The sequence below is a fragment of the Triplophysa rosa genome, linkage group LG11 (assembly GCF_024868665.1).
Source record: "Triplophysa rosa linkage group LG11, Trosa_1v2, whole genome shotgun sequence".
Classification (NCBI taxonomy): Eukaryota; Metazoa; Chordata; class Actinopteri; order Cypriniformes; family Nemacheilidae; genus Triplophysa; species Triplophysa rosa.
Genome location: NC_079900.1, coordinates 6745204 through 6770423, shown reverse-complemented (window position 1 = coordinate 6770423; position 25220 = coordinate 6745204). Strand labels below are relative to the sequence as shown.

Sequence of the window (25220 nt, the reverse complement as noted above, 5' to 3'; positions counted from 1 at the left end):
AACATCTGGGATGGCATGAGGGTGGGAAAATTATAAGAGAATTTTTACTCATGGGTGAACTTATCGTTAAAGTAGAAAAGTATGAATCTCTATTTAAAATGTGTCATTTCTATGTCTGACTTTTAATGTTTAAAGGTCCAATGTGTAATTTTTTTGAGGATCTATTGACAGAAATGCAATATAATACTCAAAACTATGTCTTCAGAGGTATATAAAGATCTTACATAATGAAGCGTTATGTTTTTATTAGCTTAGAATGAGCTTATCAGGGTTTTTCCTGCATAGAAAATTTGGAGGTGGAGCTGTCAAATTTCGTGCCGCCTCAGACTCTCGCCAAAATTATTTTGGGTGTCTTCACAAAAAACACTGCGTGTATTCAACAGACTGTCATTTGTAACTGCACTTGCGCCATTACGCCGCAGTGGAGGCGCCGTTTCGTTATCAGCACAGTGAGGCGCTGAAGAGTTGCAGTACAATTTAGTATTTAGTAAGACTAATACCTTTAGTAGGGTTAATTTAGTTGGCTATTGTGGGCTGAAAAGTTAGTTGAAAAGCATAAAAAGCTTTATTTGATTTAAAAACATTTGTGTTTGGTTGAATCACGGTAATATTTTATACAACTTAATAATTGTCATTTTCATCTTATTTTTAGAACGTTTAATATATTTTAATATGTTAAGTGGTTGGTTAAGCCACTTAAAGGTACAGTAGGCCTACAAGTGCGTGTGTGTGTACAAGTTCAGGTTGGCACAACCTCCGCCTCATTTTGAGCCAGGAAAACCCCTGAGCTTTTTCTATCTACATACACAGCGGGTCCCCTTACGTGGACTTCGCCATTTTGTTTCTACAGTAGCCCTAAATGGACAATTCAGCTGCATTTTGCGAATAAAATGCACACATCAAATAGCCGTTTGCAGAATGTTGTGTGTGTGGTATCAGGGCACTCTAGAACAGTCCAGGCCTTAGTACTACTTACCTCCATTTTTACATATTCAGCTCAATCACAAATAGTACATTATCTGAAAAAAGGTCTGTACTAATCAGTAAACTCAAGTTTAAGTAATTCAACCCGTATCAAGCAGTGATTTGTCTGGAATGATGGATCTTGTAATTATATTCATGTGTTAATATTTGAATCAGGGAAATAAATACACACAGGTCTGTATGTGAATGCGTGTGTGTTGTGGCAGGGAGGAGCATTGCAGTTGAGGCTGTGCGGAGAATGAGTCATCGCAATGTTCTATTTGAGGAGAAAGAATCTGTATGCGGCCCCTGCGCTGCGCTTGTGTGTGTATGTGTGTGAATCCTCACTTTGGGTGGAAGTGCATCTGTCTATGCCTTGATATGAGTCACCAAATGATGATCCAAAAAAGGTTGTTTTTCCAGCTCTTAATGTATATGGCTACCATATCAGACTTTGATGTCTCCGAGTGTATTTACTTATGCGTGCGCTCGTGAGGAGTTTTTAGTGTGTACGTGTGGACAAACCCACGGCAGTTCCTCTTTCTCATTCCCTCCAAGAAATATCTGGCAGTTGCTCAAAACAGGGACGTTTAAGAAACAATTTTGCAACCTGGTGCTTATTTCTCGTTTTGTCCCGCTGATTCGGTTTAATTTGGTTTGTCGGGTTTGTTTTCGTACACGATAGCGCTTGCGGAATGGATTTTGTGAACCTGAGAATTTTTCTGGGCTCATAATCGAGACAGGTAACAGATTGCTCATCGATTGGCTGTTTGTTATTTGAGCGGTATTGACAGGCTCTGGGCTTGTCTGTGCCATGTCTGGATCGACTTGCAGTGAAATGATCTGACAGCGCCGGTCGAGTTCTTTGAATGTCTGGGTCGGGTGATGATGTGTCCAATGAGTGTTGCTGTGGTGTTTCGAGTGGTTTTGGGGTGTTTTTTTATAGTGGCCCTATAGTAAAAATTTGGTCCCTAGATATGACGTGGTTCCCTTCTTTATTGTAAGTGTATGGTTTATTATACAAACATTAAAAAAATTCTTAGAAAACACCTCTAATAGTCAACATACTTGTGTTTTCTTATGATGGCAGTGGTCACACAACAGACCCCAGCTGTAACCGAGTAAGTTATCTGTGTGGGAAACCAATTTGTTTCTCTTGGCTTTGTTTTAATTAGTCTCATTCAAACTGAGGCTATTTAAGTGTGCGCTAATAAAGTCTGTGGTCAGAGAAAGTTCACATGCTCCGAATCTTCAGACATTTAGGGCCCTATTGTACACGCGGCGCAAGGCGCAGTGCACGTGTTTTTGCTAGTTTTCGCCCGACGCAGTTCTCATTTTCCCGTCCTGCGCTGCGTTGTTTAAATAGCAAATGCATTTGCGCTCATTTGTGCGCCCATGGGCGTGTTGGTCTAAAAAAGAGGTGTGCTCAGGCGCATTGTTGGCGCGTTTCTATTTTGAGGAACTGAAAATAGTCTGCGCCATAGACCAACTCAAACCTGGTCCGGCTTGTCATGTAGATGATCTGCTCACGCACTTTAACCTCACGCACGAGCAGATGCGTTTCCTCTCTAGAGAAGCGTCCAGTCTTTGCTCTTGCATATTCCGCCGTGTAAGTAGCGAATCCGCCATGGCGCGAGCGCAACTGGCTCTTAAAGGGAATGAGAGATGAGACTCTGATTGGCTTACTGCACGTTATGCCCAAAAAACACCCATTACTCATTAAGAGAATCGGGACAACCTGTTTAGACCATGCGCCCGGGCGCGCCGACCGTTTTCCCATCGTTAAATTGGCAAACGTGGATTCGGACATGCCCTGAGTGCACCTGCGCCGTGCGCTTTAAACCATGCACTTAGATCGTGAAAATAGGGCTCTTAGTCTGACTGCCCACAACCTTCTTCCCACCGTCACCATTACTCTCCACCATCCGCGGTTCCTCCAAACCCAAAGGCGGGAGGTTACGGCTCACTTTGGGTTCTCCTTAATTGGGTCAGGTCTCGCTAAAGGCATATAAAGAGAGTGAGAGACTAGCTGTCAAACAGAGTGTGCTGCCAAAGTCCTTGACATTACCAACATGAGGTCTCATGAAAAAAGGGCTTCAAAAACAAGTGGTTTGCTCCCCCCACCTTCCTATGGCTAAATATAAGCCCAACTAACGTCATAAAGCCCAAAAGGTACATCCACCTATAAATAACATTGCCGGTTTGAAACTAAAGCCAACAGCTACAAGACCGGAGTTTAGGGGCCGTGTAAAAACGTAGACTTGGGACTTGTTGCTCTTTCTCAAAATCTGCTTAGTCTTTCATTCAGCTGCAGAGGTGTTTAGATTAGGGGTGTGCAAAAGTACACATTTTTTAAAACGACTAGTCCTCGGGTTTATGAATGAATAGTCAACTGGTCAGTCTTAAAGGCAGAGATGCATCACAAAAGAAGATATTTTGAGAAATCTCTGGGGTTTTGAGTCCATACAATGGAAGTTTTGTTTGGCTTCCATCGTTCTTCAAAATATCTTCTTTTGTGTTCTGCAGAAAAAAAGTCATACAGGTTTGGAATGACATGAGGGTGAGTAAATGATGACAGAATTTTCATTCTGGGGTGAACTACCCCTTTAAAGACAAATGTTTAAAAACTAAATAATATGCAATGAACGTGCCAAAATATAAAAACTGCAACGAGTGCCAAAAAATTAAATATTAGATGACCATGCTTTGATTTTGCCTGCATACACACACACACACACACACACAGCTGTTTTTGCACTCTTTAGGTCACGCCTTATAGCCAGGCAATGATAGGAGCCGTTGGGTACACGCACATCTGTTCTGTGTTGTTTTAAACACGTCGTTTTTTCGAACAAGTACTTGACAAAGCCTTCTTGACAAAGCCTTTCTTTGATCTTTGCCTGCTCTTGAGCCAAATCCATTTTAACTCTCAAGCAGTCCAGTGGTCATGGTTACGGGCTGCTCTATGAAAACACGTCAGTGGGCTAATTTAGGCACTCTGGATAAATCTTACCCTTTAATATTGGTCTGGGACCAACTTTCCTCGCATGAAACAAATGTTTAGCCATCGTAAGAAAACTGCGAAACTGGCTCAGATTTGTTTCTTTCCCTCAGGCTTGATGCATCTCCATTGGAGGTTTGTGCAACAGGTCAGTTACTTTTTTCTCATGATTCCCTTCTCGTATAATAATGTGATGCATGCATTAGGAGGCGGTGGATGCTGCAGAAGGGCAGAATATAGATGCTGCATAATCTTGTCAGACAGGAGGGTATGAAATCAATGGTTCAGTTTACAATGGATGCATTGGATACGTTATGATTGCTTCACGCCTACTGTCAGAAAGGTTTAGTGCTTTCAGACTTGCCGTGTGATTTGGTTTTACCTCCAGACATCATTCTTGTCTCTGAATGTAAGAAAATGAACGAAGGTCTCCATTATCCAATGCAAAATGTGCATTTCAAAAGCAACTTTAAAAGGTCTTTAATATAATAATAATAATAATATTCATCGTTTAATAACAATCGTTTATTACTCATTGTTAAAACAGCCTTATTATTAGCATAATTATTATTATTATTAATAATAATACTAATACTATTATGTTAATAATTGATTAAAAGCTATTCATAATATAATTAGTATTATTAATTATTATTATTATTAATATTTACTTGTATTTTATTTATTAATAATTTAAATAAAATAAATTAGCAAATTTTTACAATACTTATTTAAAAATTATTTTATGTTTATCTAACATTATTCAGACTTCTTTTAATTGACTCTGTGTTTAATTGACCATTTACGTGCCTGGCAAGTGGCTGCTGTTGATTTGTAGGGTAAGATGGGTGACCTGTCAGACATGGGCATGTCACTGGTTTGATAATACTTGCCGTCCAGGTCTTTTGGCCTACATGCGCTTGTGAAACGGTGACCCTTGTGTTCTCTGTGTCAATAGTGCTGACGCAGATTCCTTGTGTAAGAATTAAAATGGTTGTTTTGGCTGAACGCTTGGATTTAAGCGGTGGCGTATCGGCTTCGTCTCATTCATTATATCCTGCGCTGGTTAACATGTAAATGATATGCAGCGTTCTTTTCATACGGTGTGCTTTTGGGGCCATGCGGATGTTGATCTTTGTCTTATTTACTCTCACTCCAAATGAAGCTTTGTTGTTTCGGTCACACTTCTGCGGTCTAATACTGTATCAGATCGACTGATTGTTTTCGCCACCATGATTTGCATGACAGACCACAGTCCACCATCCGCTCCCTTTTATCTTTTTGTCTCCGCCTTTCTGTCTCTCTCTCACTCACTGCCTGTCTCTCTCACCCCCCTCCTCTCTCTCTCTCTCTCTCTTTCGCTCGCTCGTTCTCTCAGCTCCCGACTCTATTTATAGCACGGTCCCGCCCCTCCCCTGTCGCTCGGCAGCTATTTCCAGCAGCCCGAAGCAGCTACAGTCTGTTTGTAAACTCTGCGTCTCTACACCTCTGCTCTCCCGTTCGCTATGCTCAGCTGGGGAGGGTGTGGAGATTCAGCTTCGAACAATGCAAACTAAAATGCAAAAGAAACGGCAGCGGCAACGTTAGATGATTCTCTTTAAGCCCATTCATCAGAAGGTCGAGCTTTGTGGATCTGCGGCCGTATTACGTGGATCAGCAGGCTCGGAGAGGCGAGGATAAGGAGGGGAAGGAAGGAAGAAGGGGACAGGCAGCTAACTCCTTGCCGATAAAAGTCTCCCAGGGATGTACTGCGTGTTTCTCTCTATCTGTCTGTTGTATCGTCTCTCTCTTTGATCGCTTTCTCTTCTTCATTGCTTTTCGTCACGGGGAAGTGTTTTTTTGGAGTCCGCTAATTCCACATGCATAACTTCAGACTGGATACAGGCACGCTCAGACCGGGGGACTTGGATACGAGCCACGCTTGGAGTTGTCGGTGTGAATTAGCTGTTTGTTTCTGTAACAGACGATTAGACAAGAAGGTGATGGTGGTTTATGAATAGAGCCGTTTGTACGGTGGACGCGCTGATAGTCTGAGCGAAGAATTTAAGGATTCGTCTACGGTACTTCTTTCCACGGAGACCGGTTCTGTTTTGCTCGTGTTTGTTTGTTTTGAACATGGAACTAACAGGCAAATGTCTCGTTTGTTTTCTCAATGCTTGTTCCTCTTGATAAAAAAAAGAGGACACGTCTTTTCCGCAGCTCTTTCCCAGGATAGAAAAAAACATCCCTAAATGCGTTTGCATTTTTTGAGCAGCTCTGATGACGGAGAGTAGGTTCTCTATCTTTTATCATTTTTGACTTTTTTGGCGTTAATTGTGGGGTGATATTTTGAGACTGGCATGCTTTTGAAGCCAACCGTACCGGGACTGTGCGCGATGTTGCAGACGATCTATGAGACAGAATCCTGCTTCTCTTCAGACGCCACGTCCAGCCGAGAGCAACCCGTGGAGCTGCTACCTCAGTCCAGAAGCACCAGCATGCCTAGTACCGGTGAGTTCAGGAGAGAGAGTAAAGAGTAGAGATATCGATATAGAAATGCAATGCAATGCATTGCATGCATCAAGAGAGAAAAGGAGAATAGGGTGGTACAAGGGTGTTTGCATTGCTTCCATTGAAGATACTTTGAAGTCAAGGGTTGTTGATGTTTATCTGATAGAACAACAGTTGTGCTGTGGTTACATCTTGACTTTGTTTTGTCTGGTCAAACTCTGTTTGTACAAAATCAAGAGAGTCATGATGTTAACCTGGAATCTCTAAACAATTGTGGCTGGCTTTCTATTCTCCGGTACCATCAGTGTCACATCACGTAAAAAATATTAGGTTAAGTTTGTTAAGCTAATACGTCCCACCACGTGGCTTGAAATTCTTTTGAAAGTATTTAACCTGGTAAATGCAAATGTGTGCTTAGTGGCTTAAAATGAACTTGTAAGATGTCGAAACATTGTCATTTTGTTTTGTGGATTTAGAGAGACACCCAGATTCATATTGATTGAGCAAACTTGTGCCTCGTCCTTGTCAAAAGTGACGTCAACGTTCCCGTCAGAGCCCTGCGAGGTTCGGCCTTCTCTCACCTGCGCTTGAATCAACAGAGAGGAGCGACTGTGTAACAGAGTGTGGGTGTGTGGCCGTTTCTTCTGCCTCGCTCTGGGCCTGTTTATCTCACACCTGTTCAAATAGATAGATGTGGTGTTGTATAATTTAATTTAGTTCTCCGTTCATACAAGGGACTTATTACTGGTCTGAAATTCATTAAGGTGAATGTTTGTTGATTTAAAAAGACTGGTGTAGTTACTGAAAAGGTGCAGGTTCACTCTTGAGTGTTCGCTGGCGTATTACTTCTTTTTTAAACATTTTTATTGATGTTTTTTTATCTTTAAACATGTGGTTACATATTGGTTTAAGCATATAATTGGTATATAATTGACTTTTTTATTTTATGAATGAATAAAGAGTTTTGAAATGATATTTGTTCGTGTATTGCAATGTTTATTTTGTATTCCAACCTTATGTCCCTATACTGAAACAAAGTGAGAAAGAAAATGCTTCACCTCCTTTTTTCCAACAGTTCTAGTAAAAATAGGCTGTTGTTGCCAAATGACACATATAGTGCCATATTATGTAGCGAGCGTTCTGAAAGCACAATCACAAAATCTCTGGAGTAAATCTAATGATTTTTTGTATTTTGTACTGATGCTAATGGGATGAGAATACTTGAAGAATTAAATTGTAAATAGGGCTGTCACGATTATGAAATTTGGCTGACGATTAATTGTCTAATAACTCGTTGCGATTATGACGATTAATTGTCTGTTTTAGAGCTTTGACTTTTAATTCTCATACATTTTTTATTCAGCTTTGAAACGACCATATTGTTCTGAATATAAAGACTATGTTCTTTTTCTTGGAAATACATAGGAAAAAATTGGGTCATCATACTGAAGGTTTAGGCTTTTACCTGTCAATAATACAACCGCCAAATACTTGTAAATTGATCAGGAGTGAATTGAAGCCACCATTAAAATGCTATCAGTCATAGAAAAGCTTCTAGTCTGTTTTTTTTCTCATTTGTAAGACTACAATAAAAGTTTACTTCTATGTTAATGAGATTTTGGTAGACTGGTTTTCACACTGAAATAATATTAAATTGTACTGCAGGTAATTTGTATGGTATATGCGTTAGTTTTTTTTTTAAGTGATTGTGTTGTGGTGGTACATTTTACAAGTATTACCACGCTTTAGTTACAATATATACAATAAAATATGCAATATGCAGATGCACTACAGCTCCCCCTAGTGTCTTCTATAGAGATGTGCAATAATTGCGATGATCTGAAACCATCGCGATGAGGTCAAACAATCGCGATGAGACGATTATTTAATAATCGTGACAGCCCTAATTGTAAATGATTATCTTTAAGTCCTTTTAAATTTACAATGTGAATTCTGTATGATTTTTGACCATGACCGTAAATGTCAAGCAGAAATTGAGCATGGAAAAGATGTTTCTTCCATTGCCTTTATTCTTGAAAGAAATATCTGAGATGCATATGACTTCCTATCTTTAGTTAAACACAGACCAAATATTTCATATGAAAATGTCACAATATCTTCTTATATTGTACTCAAAATGAAGACACTCCAGAAAAGCACATCCATCCATCCATCCATCCATCCATCATTAAACTAATCTAAATGTCTCCTATGGCTTTACAAATGTCTTTGAAAGAGGAATGACATGTGAGAGAAAAAAAATCTTATTTTGAGCATATTTAATGAAATTGTGTTCAAGTAAAGAATAGAAGTCACATGCAAATGATGAGAGAATTTTCATGTTTAGGTGAACTATTCCTTTAACAAAACGTGCTGGGTACTTTAGCATACGCTAAAGTTATTTACTTCTCATCAGCACTCGGAAACAATGGAGTGTTGACATCTCTAATTGGTCTAGAGGAAACCTGACACACTTCACATATCATGTACAGCATGCCTTCTGCTTATGTAACACAATGTGTAGGTAGTGGTGGGTGTGCACAATAATTGTAGTCGTCTGGACATCTGTTGCACTCTGCTGCACCATCTACTTCTTTTGTTTACATGTGTAAATTTGCGTTCTAGGAGGTGTTCGATATTTAGTTGACTTGTTAGTTTCGATTGTCATGAAAATCTGAAAATATCTGGAAAAAAAGGTTCTGACGTTGTTTCAGAAGTGCTAACTGTACCCTGGCGGCTGAGCGGTGTTGGAACATTTCCTTGCAGATTTTGCAACTTGCAAAAGCAGATTTACCAGTTAAGCTGAACTGATCCCATAAACTGGTTAAACTAGGATGGAATCGATATTCCCCGAGGAGGTTTTTAATTAATTGTTCCTGCGTTATGTAATGGAAAAAGCATTGCAACATCACGCTGAATCAGTATGGATTAGACAGATTTGATGTGTAACTAGCTGCCTGTCTGAGCCTTCATCAGACTGGAAATGTGTGACTGTGTAATAGCCTTTAGAGAATGAACGGACGTCTCTGAATGTTACTTTCAACAGTTGTCTAAGTGTTGAAGGAAAGCCCTGTAGAGATTTAAAAAACTTTGATTGGAAAGTTAAAAGAATATACTGACAATTGAACCGTTTTTTTGTTCTGCAGACTTTGATTCAGGTGCGTTTTAGAAATTCGACCTTCGTAAACGGCGTCACGTCAGTCACAGAACAAAGAACAAACTCAACAGATATTGTTAAAATTAGCAACAGAAGCTGACGCAAAAAGTCCACGTTGCTTAAATGCCTTGAATCTTATTTGAAAATCAATGGCTTGGCATATAACCGTTTTGCCAGCCGCTGGCCGTCTCCATCCCTCTGGCTCACCTACACTCGCTAGATTTTTTAGCCATGATATCATTTACGTCCCATGCATGATGCACATTCATATTTTTGACAAATTCCCCAAATTCCAGTGTAGCAGTGTCAGTAGATCTTGTGCATGTGTCATCCAAGTTCTGTGCCAAAACTATCTAATGTGGTTTGCCAAACAATGCTATTAAGTGGCCAAGTGAACATTATCCATTGGGTTTCAGTCTTGAACCCTTGTTTTTGTTTTTTTTGCTAAATCAAACTTGGCAAAGAGCTCCTCTAAATTTAGCTGTACCAAACCAACCACAGCTCGACTATTTCTGCCCAACGATGTCCCTTTGCTAAAATAAGCCCTGGGCATGTCACGCCTGTTTACGGGTACATATATGCACCCCATGTCTTGAATGGCAACTGGATTTTGTGGGGCACTGGGAATGCATTAGCCCAATACACCCAATACAGTCTACTCTCAAAGTTCAGCGCACTTGCTGTCATGTTTGACAGACGATTTAATTGAAACAAACATGAGTCAGTCAATCAGTGATTCAATGGTTGATTCAGTGGATGATTCACATAATCGGTTGTTTATCCGTCTCTCTTTTTGCTAAGCAGTTATCAATGTTACATTGTGTAGGTGTTCAATGGACAGGATAATATTCCCTCATCAACAATTAAGGCAGGATGACGCAAAGGTTATAAATCAAACCAAACTATAAAATGCATCAGATTCAGACATGGAAGTCAAAGAAAGGTAGAACGCTATGTTGCTCAACTGTTAGGTTTTCACATAACAAAGAGACTGAAAACTCATCTAAAGTTGGATTGCAGATATTGGAGGCATTCAGTTCAGTTTCTATAACAGTTGGCATTGGAGTGAAAATAAAATTGTATATACTCCAGCCCGTTCTGTTTGTACCCTACACACGAGCTAATAATATCTGACCGGTATCATTTTCCTGTCGTCTATTATTGGGTTTTAGTAGAGTGTGGTTCTGTTATGGCTGTCAAGGATATTTCTGGAGGTGAGAGGTTATTGTAGACAACAATATGTCTGTTTAAATTGGTAATGCTTGAGGTTTCAGTGTTTGTGGCTGTTCCAGCCTGTCCTTCATTTCTCATTGTTGCTAGGGTATTTTGGGTGGTTGCTAGGTTGCTGTTTACATGCCCACCACACAAATCGTCATAAAACTTCCTTCTAGGTATAGTGTGTCTTTGAATGTAAGTCTATGGTTTTAGATTAGATCAGATTTGTTTATTGTCATTGACTGACACATACAATGAAATTTGGGTGCACTTCATGTAATATACATGTAATATTCACATGCATACAGTATACTTCAAATATATACTTATAAAAAGAGTATGTGCATTTATCCTTTACATACATATATATATTTTTTTTTTTTGCCTGTTTGTATAACGGTTGGGTTTTGGGATTCAAAGTCAAATGGGATGAAACGGCAGTGTTTCTGCTAGGATTTTGTGAAACTGTGGCACTGGATGACGTCACGCGCTAATTAACATATTTGTGACATCATCACGTAGTTTTAATACTGCGTTCAAGACACCTCGGGAAGTGGGATATTTCCCACCACAAACGTGGAAGTAACATCTGGATTTACTAAGATTAAAAGTATTTAGCAACATTAATGTTACTTATGCTTTAGTAGCATTAAAACATTACAAGTATCTTTTAACATTAAAAGAGCACCATTACATAAATTATTTTCGGGTTGAAGTGGGAGTTATCAAATTTCTGAGAGCAAGTAAAGGTAGCAAAATTGAACGAATTCTTCAAGATTTTGCCATTTTCAAGTCTCTGGTTTTTATGTAATAAGAAATATCATATGTCTGAACCAAACCTATATAGGTGCATCGTGGTGATAAGAAAGCCTTTCTGCAAAAGCTTTTGGTGTCTTTAGCACTGCCCGCTTTTATTTGGTATTCATGTTTTCTTTGGTATTTGTTTCTACGTCATTGGTTGCCTTCTCATCTTCATTTTTCTATACGCCTTGGTTTTGTCATTGTTTGCTTGCCAGATAACCCACGACATTAAATTCTTGATATCTTGTAATATCCATTGCTGGAAATAGACAAAAGGAATTGTTAGGATTTGTGTTATGTTTTGGTTGATTGTTCTTTGCCACAGGAATCTAATGTAACCTCCAGAAACAATATCATTGAAGTCAACCTTATTAAAACCCTATCTTTGTTTGTCAAGATTGTGGAGGTGGCACTATCTTGGATGGATCTCTTTGTCGGCCGCCTGTTACTCTTGCTGAGATCTTAATATATCTAGTAATGTTTTAATTATGTTTTACTATCCTGTTAGAAAGTTCTGGCATACATTCTCTTATCTATCTCTGCGATTGGTGGAAAACTCGTAATAAAGCAGTGCTTTGAAATATCTGTAACTGAGAGGATGCTAACTTTAAAAAGCATATAATCATTCGTCAGTCCTTATCTTGGGATGTAGTCTCTACTTCTGAGGACGAAATCTTTCTGCTGCACTGTACTAATCGACCCCCTCTGCCTCTTTCCAAAAAGCAGCGCGAGATGAATTCCGCACCACACATTGAAGTTTACCCAGAAAACAACATTCCTCTCATGCAAGCGTTTGACGTCAATGCTGGTGCATTTATAGAACCTGTAAACAGTGGCCGGCACTCAGCCTGCTACTTAGCGATGACATTTCATCGTCTGAATGTTTATGCTTTGCATGTGGCTTCTTCTTCTTCTTCGCTTTTTTCCAGCTCATGAAAGGTTGTCCCATTTGAACCAGAGCCCTAAGGAACGGCGGTTAGGCACATGCAGCTCACAGTATGATTGGTGGAGGTTTCGCTGGTGAATGGGACACTGTTTTGGACTGGTGGGCAAAGAAGGGGGGTGATGGGAAATGGAGTTTGCCGCCCAAGTTCACTGCCATGCGTTCACTAGGAAGAGCTGTGTTTGGCGGGTTTGGCTTTTGTGCAGCTTCGTGTCATTAACTTTGTGAAATAAACTGAAATGGCCAAATAAATTTGGAATTAAAGTGATTAAAGGAATGAAAGAACCCACAAATGAAAATTCTGTCATCATTTACTCATTTCAAACCTAAATGACTTTCTATCCTCTGCAGAACACAAAATAAGATTGTTTGAAGAATGCTGGTAACCGAACAATGGCAGGACCCATTCACTTCTATTGTATGGACACAAAACCAATGCATGTCAATGGGTACCGCCATTGTCTGGTTACTAACATTCTTCAAAACATCTTCTTTTGTGTTGTGCAGAAGAAAGTCGTAAAAGGTTTGAAATGACAAGAGGGTGAGTAAATGACAGATTTTTCATTTTTGGGTGAACTATCCCTTTAATTCACAGTGCATTGACCCCAGATGACTTTTTTAGTTTATGACAAAACACTTTTGTGTCTTACCCACCCGGCAGACTTTAGTTAGTAGTTTTAGTTAGTAGTTTAGTTAGTTCTTTAGTCGGTTTTTGCACAACTTTTCGACTATGAAATATTAGTTACGTGTTACCTACAAAATAAAAAATGTACTTTTCCCTGTTCGTCTGCGCTCCACATTTAAAAGGGGACAAAAATAGAAAATGAGCCTCCGGGTTTTATGTCCTCTTGCTGGAATTGAAAAAGCACCATTCAGCATTTGTGACGTGAACGAATCGACAATTAACCGGCAAATGTTAACTTACATCAGCGTAATTATCCACTTTTATTGACGTCATCGTCTTATGAATCAAGAGGCAGAATAAACTTAAATCCTGTGGTGCGAAAGCCATGGCAGTACCGCAAACCCCCCTCACCCTCTCACTTCTTTGCAGTTTGTTCTTTTTGGGCTGCTACCAAAGATCTGCTGCTGGTTTCTCGTTTTCCCAGGACGTGGGGACCTACCCCCTTTTTCAGGCCTGCCAAGGCATAGGAGCTTCCTGGGGGTAATGAATCACGCTGGCTTTTTGGGACTTCCTATACCAACTTCAAATCTGGCACAAAAGATATACCTGCACTCCTTTGGTCTCCACAATTCCAATGTTGCCAACCCATCGGCTGGATCTGATCGACTTTATTTGATACACTCTCTCTATATCCCGCCCCACCACCCCCTGTTCTCACTCTCGCTCATCTATGTGCTGTTAACAAGGAGAGGAAGCAGAACAGATTTGACAGGGCAGCCTACCGCACTCCGTCGTGTGCTATTTCTGGAAAGCAATATTCATGTTTTTTTCTCTCTTTCTCTCTCTCACTTTCCATCTCCCTCGTTTCTCTAAAGCGTAGCTGGTGTGTACCCTTGCTGAAGAAAATAGCCATGACGTAAGCCGGGCAAAATAAACTTTTAAACAGGGGATGGTAGAAGAAACCCGTAGAACTCAAATAATAGATTGGAGACCGCGGACGCAGGAGGCCGTTTCCATCAAAAAGGCAGAAAAATCAATGTCCACCACAACGTATAAAAACGGAGCACGTTCGAAGGAAAAGAATGACCGCGTTCAGAAAAAAACGTCAGCCGTGCACTAAAGTCCTAACTGATTGATGCCGCTTCTGTCTCGAAGTGATTATTTCCTCATTGTAGTGGAGTTTCCACTGACAGATTTTATTTGACGGCAAACCACTGTGGGGTTGTAATGCAAATTGTTTTTTAAAAGAGATTTGATAATCGGCCTCAGAGAATGTCGATTTATAGTACAAATTTGGCTGGCTATGCGCACGCTCCTCTGTTTTAATATATCACAAGCCTGCAAGATCTCATCCAGCAGTTTGTATCTGCGTAAGGGGAAACACGTCCCATGATTCACCGCTGTGTCCCAAAGCGAACAACAGAGGAGCTTCTGTGGAACAGAGGGGAGCGCGAGCACATTTATTAATGACTGTCCTTGAGGTTCCACATTGGCGTCCTTAGCCTCACTCGCTCTCTTTCTTTCTTTCTTTTTCTCTCTCATATGCACATGCGCTTTATACTTTCTCTTTTTCCTCTTATAGGAATGCACAATACATTTAATATATTTATTTAGAACTTGTAATAATATGTGATGTAATACACATATAAATAAAAAAAAAGAAAATATCAAAAATATAATACATAAACAATTATTATGAATATATATATATATTATTTTTATAGAAATATTTAATATTATATATATAATTTTTATCATATTTATTAATTTAAGGATTTGAAAGTTCTATCAAATTGCAATGCATGGTCACATTTTTTCCCCAATGAGTTTTAAAATTTAGTTGATATAGTTTATTTAAAGTTTATCAGTACGTTTTTTGACCTAAAGCACTTCCATTTTTTTGCGGATTTACTTGGATGATTTAGCCAAATTACTTTCTGATCTTTTTTTGTATAAAATATGTATGTAGAATAAAAATAACTGATATTTCAGTTTAACAATATTATCACATTGTAAATCAGATATCTTTATAAAATTCTAATTTAAGCTGGGAAATTCCAATGTCACTGACCTGTCATAAACTTTCTACATTTTCTTTATTTTTTATTTGTCTTATTTCTCGCATAGTTGCTTCATTTCTTTTATTAATATGTGATGTAAAATGGACATGATGACGTTGTTTGGGTTTTTTTTGTGTACGTTATCCCTAATATCAAACGTATACATACATTCTGCATGTCTGTTCTCTTTGTCTCTGCACCACACACTTTCTGCTCAAATAAAGCTCCCGTGGCTGAGATGAAGGGGGGGGGGAATGGTGTCAGCAAATTGTGTCAGCTGTAAGTTTCTCTTTCAACAGAGTTCTGAAAACAAAAGGGCAGCCCTTCAGGAGCGAGAAGTGGAGGGCAGGAAGTTCTCGCTGCCGTGAGGAACAAACTCCCGCAGGATTTCTCAGTTAGATGTCAAGTATTTTTTCCGACTAGGAGGTTCTGTATTCTCTTTTCTGCTTTGACTTAAAACCGCAGCACTTTGGTAATATTCTGTAATTTATTGTGATTATAAGTTTGATGCTGTTTACATCAGTTGATGTCCTTGAACTGAACCTGAACTGTCGTTGCTCTAAACGGGGCAGGGCTTTCATCACATATTATTGCCTGATGCTCCTCTGGTCAAAGGTCATCTCTGCAAAAGAAACGCCACAACGTTGTATGTAACATCGATTTAAGATAGGAGTGAGGGAACGGCACGATGAAGAAAATGGAACGAGGGAGACGCGCAGAGAGCAGCCTCGAAATGTAGCGAATCCTAAAATAGATTCGCTCACTTTTAAAGCGCAGCATGCCCCCCATCCCCACCCCTCGCGCTCCGCTCCCCCCAGAGCATTATTAATCCAGCGCTATTTATAACTGCGCTTTTCGCAGGCAGACTGTGTTCTGTCGCTGCTTGTGTTTAATCTCTTCTGGGAGTGAAGGGGAAGACTGGGTGGGGGTGGATGAAGAGGAGAAGGTGTAGAGGAAGGAGAGGAAGAGTGGGAGACCAGGAAAGACCCACTGCTTCATTGAAAACACGGCAGCCATTTCAATACACAGCTCAGAAGATAAAAGGAAACAATGGGTTTTATTTGTCGTTCTTGACCCAAATATCAAACAAAATGCCATATGAGTGGTTTAATGTGATAGACGTCTACCCATGAGCCAGCTATAAAAAGATAGGGTTTCAGTAGGAGATGGACTGCTGTGGTTTTGGTAGTACACAGTTGTAAGTAGAGGTGCAGGGAAGTGTTTAGAGGAGAACTGGAAATGATGGACAGATTTTACAGAACATTTTACTAGTACAGAGACTACTGTGCCACGTAATACTGAGCCAAAAAACTAATAATAATAATTTGTATATGGAGGTTTTACTGTATACTAAAAAACAATAATGTTGCTTATGGTAGAAATAACATTGTTTAAGGGTAAATAAATATTCTCATAAAAACTAATCTTGTTTAAATAAATAAAGCTTGTGCACTGTAAAATCTAGAGAATGTCAATATATTTTCTCTATAGTTTGACAGATGCACTATCAAGTGCAAATGCAGAAGACAATATCATTATCAATTTCATGCTATTTCGTGTCTTTAAAAACGTTTTTAAATAAACTACAGTATATATATACACAGTATATACTCTATATATATATGCTCTAATTCATTCATCATGACAATGCACACACTTCACTTATAGTACATACATACTGTAGGACACGCGCGCACGCGCGCACGCACGCGCACGCACACACACACACACACACATGTCTGGCAGTATGTCCACATGTCTCTCCTTTATCTTAAATGTGTGCTCTCACGCACGCACGCACGCACGCACGCACACAAACACACACACACACACACACACACACACACACACACACAGTATACTTATATATGAGGAGTTTGGTTCCAAAATGATATAACTCTGTTTAAAAAAAATCATATTTTTTTTATTGTGCATTCCAATTCATATCAATCAAACTGCAGTTGTTTTGTTTTGATTTAAGCCAAAATAACTAAAAAAATACAACTAATGGCTGGAATACACTACAAGACTTTTAAAATCTGAACAGATTTTTTTTTTTAACTAGACACCATACACTTGCAGACTTTTTGAAAGTATCAGATAGAAGCACAACTGATCAAATCTGCAGACTGGCACAGACTTTCTGCAACAAGTCCAGACTGAAAATCTGGGCAAAATCTGAGCAAAAGTCTTGTAGTGTATTTTAGCCTTAACTAACACAATAAAACACAAGAAAAACATCATAACATCATAAAAAACATGATTTTAGAGATACCTCATTTTGGAACCAAACTCTTATGTGTATATGTGTATGTATATATGTGTGTGTGTGTGTGTGTGTGTGTGTGTGTATATGTGTACTGTATATATATATATATGTGTGTGTGAAGATTATTATTATTTTACATTAAATATGTATGTTGATTTATTAAAAAAAGAATATCAGTTTCACAAAATGATTGCTTTGTGAACCCTTGTTGTGTTAGAACCAGACCTGATTTAACACTTACAGTAGTTATGCTAGGAACTGTTCTTACCCAACTGCTTACAAACAAATTTAAGATAAATACTGCATAAGTGGATCAAGTGTAGATAAACACACACAGGCACCAGTTTGTAAAACCAGTGGCACGGAGTGCTATAGGGAGCTATTTCTGGCCATTCCTGCAGGCGATTAGTGTAATCCACAGAGTACGATATAATCTGATGAGAGGTAAATCTGGCTACTGAAGCATTCGGTGGACTCCATCCAGACACTTCATTGATTAGTCCTGCGTATTTCTCCAAACACCATTTACTTTATTTGACTTGTTCTGTCTTACATTCGTCTCTTTATCGTCCGGCCTCAACCAATACTTATTCAACGCCTTCTTTTATATTTGATGAGGAGCTTCCTCTCCTGCTCTCTCACTTTCTCTTTCTCACTTTTATTTTCACCCTTTCAGGTTACAATGCTCTTACCTCTTTTTTTAATGCACTTTAAGTACCTCTGAAGAGATGCTTTTACTGTTTCCGCCATTGTCCTCATCTGAATATCAGCATTCTGGCACCAAGGAAAATGCACCGAGAAAAAGTGTGTGTGGTATTTTTCTCGTTTTTCATAGAAATATCAACATTTTTGAAACTAAAAACTTTTATTGCATTTTAGCGACATTTTGGGAACCTGAAAACGAAAACCTTTGAAAACGGGATTGAAAACAATACTGTTATTTTCTCTGTGTTAAGCACAGAAAATGTGTGCAAACGGTGATGTCATGCGCATTACGTGTTTCAATATTCTTTAGTGACATCGCCAACTACTGGCCTGGCATGCTTAATGCAGCATAATGCTATGTTTTATTACAGGGTTGTTGTGACAACATGTCATCTGTAAACGAAATGTTTAGTCAAATTTAGTCCATTGTTGTGTGTACACGTGTCATTATAAGGCTTGTTTTCAAACAATATCTCAGCGAAAATGATCTCAAAATGTATTTTCTTATTCTATTGATATATATTTCGGGTTGTTTTTAGATGTAAACTTATTGCGAAGTATATTTTCTAAAGCTATAGTTCTGCCTTGTTTCATTAATGTTTAATTATTATCGCATATAATAGTAACAAAAAAACAGATTAAGGAAATGCTTTGTGCAGTGTGTGTGTGTGAGTACACAATGTCTTTGCATGCTTGATTCTTATACCATTTTGCGCACGTGTGTGTGTGTGTGTGTGAGCACTGCAATAATCAGTCAGTCTCCCCAAAGGAAATTGCCTGGAAACCCCCTCAGTCTCTGCCCCACCTCCACACTGAGGACTTCCTCAAAGCCTCTCATCCGAGAGAACCTCCCTTTTTCCTTTCTTGTACTTAATGTGTTTTTCATCTCCACCTTTCAGCTTTAAAAAGCTTCTTCACGAATAACCAGTAATTTGAGGGAGGGATGTAATTAAACTGGACACGATGTTTGAAAAAGGAAAGGCGTAAGATGTGATAGAATTGCTGTTGTCTTTTTGGGAGTTAATAGGAACGCTGTCTTTAATGGTCCCTATGCTTGCTAATTAACACCTCAGAGGAGTTCCTTTGGGATGTAGGAGTCTGTCACTACAGATGTTCTGTTTGGACTGATGTGATGAGCTGCTGTGTGAACACGACACTACCGACAAACATGCAATACAAAACATTGACTGGCTATTGAATAAAGTTTTGTTTCATTCTTTTATGTCATGGGAAATACTTGACATGATTTAATATAGAGTTTATTTTCAAAAACTCAGTTCAAAAATCACGTTTTTATAATGTTACCATGTTTTATTTTTATTTTTTTCAAACTGCAGTTTGATTGATAGTAATCGAAATGCACAATCAATAAAATGATTTTTGAACATTTTTGAAGAGTTATTCGTTTTTGCAAATGAACTCTTCATAAATTTACGTAATTTTAAATTCTACAGATTAAAATTCTAATTTTAAATAAGTACCAGACAACTATCAGTAAAATCCTTCCTTAGATTTTTCTTGGTCACTTAGTTTTCTTGGTTGTAAAAACCAAACATTATGCAAATACAATTAAATTTGAATTGCAGATGCAATATTTATTGCAAGCATTTTAACTGCCCCAACAATCTTGTCTTTTGTAATCATACATTATCAAGATAGTATTCTAATTCATTTTCAATTGATTCATTTTATTTAAATAGCGTTTCTCACAATGTGCATTTTTGCAAAGCAGCTCTACAGAAAGCATTTTAGCACAAAAGGGGGATATATAAAATCATATATCAAAATAAAGTATTAAAATAGGAAAATCATATAACATATAGGTACTTGTATACACACACACACACATATATATATACTGTATATATATTTTACTTAAGAAATGTCATATTTCCATTAAATATGACAAGTGTGGCAAAGAGTCGTGAACTCCACAAGGTGCTATAAGAATTATGGTTCACATCAGGGTCAATCTTTTTCTTTCTAAACATTGTGTCAAACGAACACAGAATAAATTGGTGGGATGTTCTTCACGTAGGATTGTTCCAAACTAACGCATTCCCTGAACCCTTTATAGTACTCACTTCAAGTGCTCTATCTTTCAAAGTGAGTAGGCTTCTATAGCAATGCCCACTTTCAAGTAGAATTCACCCGTAATCTCATCAATTATCGACAGGGTGCTTGATTAACTCTAATGGGACCTTCTGGGCCACTTGATCAACAAAATCCACTGATTTGTACTGTATGAGAAGCACCCTCATCTTCTGGCTATGAGATATCTAGGGAAATCTGCTCATGTGGTCCGTAACAGGAGCAGTAGCCTGGGCGACCTCGGATGGCCAAGCACTGACGTCAAAGGCTTGACACAGTCAATCGGCCTAAGGGTGTGCGGAAGACTATATTTAGCTTCTGACTGATAAAGATTGAGTAATCTGATTTTCACGTAAGCCGAACGCTTCGGTCAGGCATCCAGCAAAGTAACCGGATCATTAGCCTGTTGGTCAACTTTAGCCGTCGCGGGGAGGGCGAGCCGGGCGACAGCAGAAGCTGAGTGACATGTGGGTTAATGTATTCTGTGCGACCCCCTGCGTCGTGGCGTACACAACAGTGCATACTTAAAAGCAGTAATATGGTGTGTTTGAGATGAAGTATAACGTCATGGTATTATCCAAATGATGTTGTTTTTCATATTGCAGAAACACAGATAATGTTTAAAAGATCAAGTGTTCTCTTTCTTTTTAATACTTGTTGAAAAACCAAAACCATCGTCCTCTATCCAGTGGTAATATTGGTATTATGAGGGATACTCTTTGAAAAGAGAAAGTGAGAGAAAGCTGTTTGGCTGCTTTTAGGATTGTGATAATCCAGGGCATTACCTTGACCTCCTTTAGGTTGTATACTGTAACTATAAACCTTTAACCATGCTACTGCCCTTCTGTCAGTCAGCCATGGGTGCTTTTTGCAACGCCAACCTGTGAACTGTAAGACAGTTTTAGTATTTTTTCAGATGTTTTGACCTTGATGGATAAAACTGGTTCGAGCTCAGTTGGATGAATTCCCATCTGGCTTGTGATATAAAACATGGTGGCAGTCGACATTTGTGCACGTAAAGCAAGTTACATGGATGGGCAAAGACAAATGCCAACCTAACGTTTCTGGGCACGTCATAGGTGCGCCCTGTCGGAAACACCCAAGCCTGCTGCTCTAAACAAGTTGTAAGTTCAAGTGTCAACATACTATTTTGAGGATTTTAGTAGGGCAAGAGACGGGTAACAGGTTTGAGGTGACCCTCTGCAAACAACAACCGAAACCTCTGACCGTTGTGTACTCTAGGAGTGTTTTTGCTGCAGTTTGTGTTCTGCTTTGGTTTGAAGTGTTCAAATTTCATTGGATCAAGAAGTAACTATAGTTCGTCCAGTTTGGCCTTCCATTTTAAAGTAGGATGGGATCAGGGAGCAGCGGTAATATTTCAACAGTGTTAAAGACTGTAAACATTGTTTTCGTTTCCAAAACATTGTTCGGTTTGTTTAAGCGATTTAGCTTCTACCTTAAGCAGTGGTGTGACTACCTGTTTTTCCAAACAAATCCTGAAAGACAGGAAACTGGGATCAAGGGATGATTGATGTTTTTGGGAAACTATTATTATCATCTGTGCGGTCCTGAAAGTACACTCTTTATTAAAGGGACAGCTCACCCCATTGTATGAACACAAAACCACTGAGACATTTCTCAAAATATCTTCTTTTTTGTTCCACAGAAGCAAAAATCATTTTGAATGACATGAGTGTGAATAAATCATGACGACATATTTATTTCTTTAAGATTTTAAGAGCTTATCAAGTTCTCTAAACTTCTACCATCTCTCTCTTCAGCCGTGGATGTGAAGACCTTGCTGCCCTCTGGGATGCAGAGCCCGGTAGGAGGTGGTGGAGATCAGAGCGGAGGTAGCGGAGGACCGGTGGACCTGCGTACGGACCCTCGTCTGAACGCTCTGAGCGCCGTGGACCCGACGCTGAGGGAAAAACAGCTTCAACACGAGCTCCTCTTGCTCAAACAGCAGCAGGAGCTCCAGAAACAGCTGCTGTTCGCCGAGTTCCAGAAACAGCATGAGGTTTTGACGCGCCAACATGAAGTGCAGCTACAGGAACATCTGAAGGTAGGACCCGTGATGTTTATTTGTGTGGAACTCCACGTCTCTGTACACACCTTAAACTTTGACCCTTGACCTCCTCTGGTGTGTTCTCGGGTAGCAGCAGCAGGAGATCCTCGCAGCCAAGCGTCAACAGGAGCTGGAGCAGAAGAGGAAGCTGGAGCAGCAGCGTCACGAAGAGTTGGAGAAACAGAGATTGGAACAGCAGCTCATCATGCTACGAAACAAAGAAAAGGGCAAGGAGAGTATGTGTCTCACTTCATCAGTTTATTAGTCATCTATACACATGTAGTCACCATGACCTCATTTCCTGTTAACTCACGTTAACAAAGCACTTTTTATCACCCAATAGATATTCTTATTAATTTTCTTAGGCACAGCAATTGCTCTCTTATTTATATCCTTCGTTATTTGTCCTTACAAACAGCATAATGCACAACTAGGCTTTTTTGAGTCACAAAACGAACATACTTTAAGCAAGCTAGAAAATGTCCAGTGCTCTCCACGGGACGCTTTCTACTAAATGCCAGATGCATTTTTTAAGTCAGAGCATGCAAACACCTCATTACAGCAGCCATACCACATAAAACAGGCATTTTATGTACACAAAAACATTCTGTTATTTAGCTAAATATAGTTATTAATGGGACTTGCTAAAGCAAGCATCACGTCACTATTATTGGTAATACTAGAGATTTGGATTGGAACAAACCTCTTAACAAACTGTCTAGTCTAGATTTGTTCGTGCTATAGCTGTGAATGATAAAAAAAAATAAGTATTACAATCACTTGAGAGGGGGAGTTTAAAGTTATTAATCATCATTTAAATCTGTAAAAAATATAAATTTACACAAAAACTTGATCAACATCCAAGTCAAACCCCAGGAGAACCAGCTATGAACGTTTTACCCTTATTATCTTGTAAATTTGCAGCCCTTGGCTTATTGAGGTCAGGTGTTTTTTAACTTGACGGATGTAAAAATTGGCAACAAAAAAAAGCAAAATCGTTAGCCAGGCTTAGTGCTGTTTTGGCCTGAACCAGAAAGCATCCACTTAACACACCCTAGCGACTGCATAGCAACGAGAATTGGGGTGTGATAGAAAACATGTTTTTTCATGCCAACTTGCTACTTATTACATAAAGTAACAGTGTGATTATTATAGATAACTTTAAAACAAACATGACTCAATGTGTCAAAGCAACAGGGCTGTACAATTTTGAAAAAGAAAAATGTGAAAACTTGCTACATAATGCATCGTACGATATGCGACGTGATAATGCTGTAATTGCATTTGTGCACTCGTGGTTATTGCAAACCATTGCAATATGATATTCCGATTATTTCGATATATTGTGCAGCCACAAATGAAGTATTATTTGTTGCGCCACCCTACTCCCACAATACCATAGATGAAGAGTCTACTTTTTTCTCCAAACACAAATCCCTCCTGTTTGCTCACTCCGTTCTTCCCTCTCAGGTGCCATAGCCAGCACTGAGGTCAAACTGAAGCTGCAAGAGTTCCTGCTGAGCAAAAAGGAACCCGGTCCTGGTGGACTCAACCATTCCTTCTCTCAGAAGTGCTGGTGAGAGCCTGAATCTGACACATTCTCACCCTTAGACCTGAATTCACAGTGCTCCATTTTCAAAACTTGTTTTAAATTAAGTTACCAGACTCAAGAAAGTAGGTTTCTGCTGCATAATGTGAATCTGCTGGTGTTATGAGCGCGCTTGTATTACATCACGCTACATTAAGCTGTTAATGGGCCTCGTTGGTACTCGGGTTATGAAATTGCGATGGCTGAGCGTGTGTGTGTGTGTGTGTGTGTGTGTGTGTGTGTGTGTGTGTGTGTGTGTGTGTGTGTTTGTAGGGGGGCTCACCATACGTCCCTGGAGCAGAGATCCCCTCCGCAGAGCAACACACCAGGAACACCCCCCTCCTACAAACTCCCTTCACTGCTGGGAGCCTACGAGGGCAAGGATGACTTTCCTCTGCGTAAGACCGGTGAGTATACATGCTGTTACTTTTGATAGTGTGGGTATTTGTGTGCAGGTGTGTTTGTGCAAGAAATGTTGTCATTTCAGAGGTTTACTGTGATGATAAACTGATCAGGCATTTGAACGTAGATAACTGACTTTTTAAAGCGATAATTCCCCCCAAAATGAATTCTGTCATCATTCATTTACCCTAAATGCCTGTATATGACGCTTTCTTCTGTGGAACACAAAAGAAGATATTTAGAGAAATGTCTCAGTGGTTTTGTGTCCACACAATGGACGACAGTGGGGGTCAAAGTTGTTTGGTTACCAACGTTCTTCAAAATAGCTTCTCTTGTGTTCTGCAGAAGAAAGAAGGTCATACAGGTTTGGAATGACATAAGGGTCGAATAATTGATTGTTTGCAGAAAAATTCACAATACTGTAAAATTCCAGACAGAAATGTACTTTATTTGTTGAGGCAGCCTGTGGATAAAGCTGCACTGAGCTCAGTTGGATGAATTCCCAACTGGCTTGTGATACAAAAGATGGTGGCGTCCGCCGGCCAGTCGTCATTTGAGCAAATAGACCAGGTGACGGGAACACGGGCAGATGAAGACAAATGTCAGCTGGGTCTCCCTTTTCTCCATCTCCCATTCCCTCTGGCTTTCTTTTCCTTTCCTGCATCATTTACTTTTATATTCACACCATTTTTACTGTCTTGCGAGTACTCGTATTATTTCTTTTGTTTAACCAATTATATTAACGAGTAAAATTGTCACTGCATTGTAAAGTGTTAATGGCTTTAATTATAACATTCACATATGGTAGTAGTTGTGTTTAAATCTGAGGTAATTCTTTTTGC

General features: G+C 39.3%; 1 protein-coding gene across 5 annotated transcripts in view; it reads left to right on the top strand.

Annotated features, from left to right (window-relative positions):
- The window catches only part of hdac5 (histone deacetylase 5), a 63405-nt gene that overhangs the window by 18304 nt on the left and 19881 nt on the right, over positions 1 to 25220 (top strand). For 2 of the 5 annotated variants that reach the window (XM_057345562.1, XM_057345561.1), the window contains exons 1-5: positions 5394 to 6454; positions 22102 to 22385; positions 22480 to 22624; positions 23859 to 23964; positions 24250 to 24383. In XM_057345562.1, the coding sequence (XP_057201545.1) occupies positions 6304 to 6454; positions 22102 to 22385; positions 22480 to 22624; positions 23859 to 23964; positions 24250 to 24383 (820 nt within the window). In that variant the 5' untranslated portion in view covers positions 5394 to 6303. Of the gene's footprint in view, positions 1 to 4077; positions 4113 to 5393; positions 6455 to 22101; positions 22386 to 22479; positions 22625 to 23858; positions 23965 to 24249; positions 24384 to 25220 lie in introns of those variants that run through there. The other 3 variants (XM_057345565.1, XM_057345563.1, XM_057345564.1) reach the window with 3 other exon arrangements.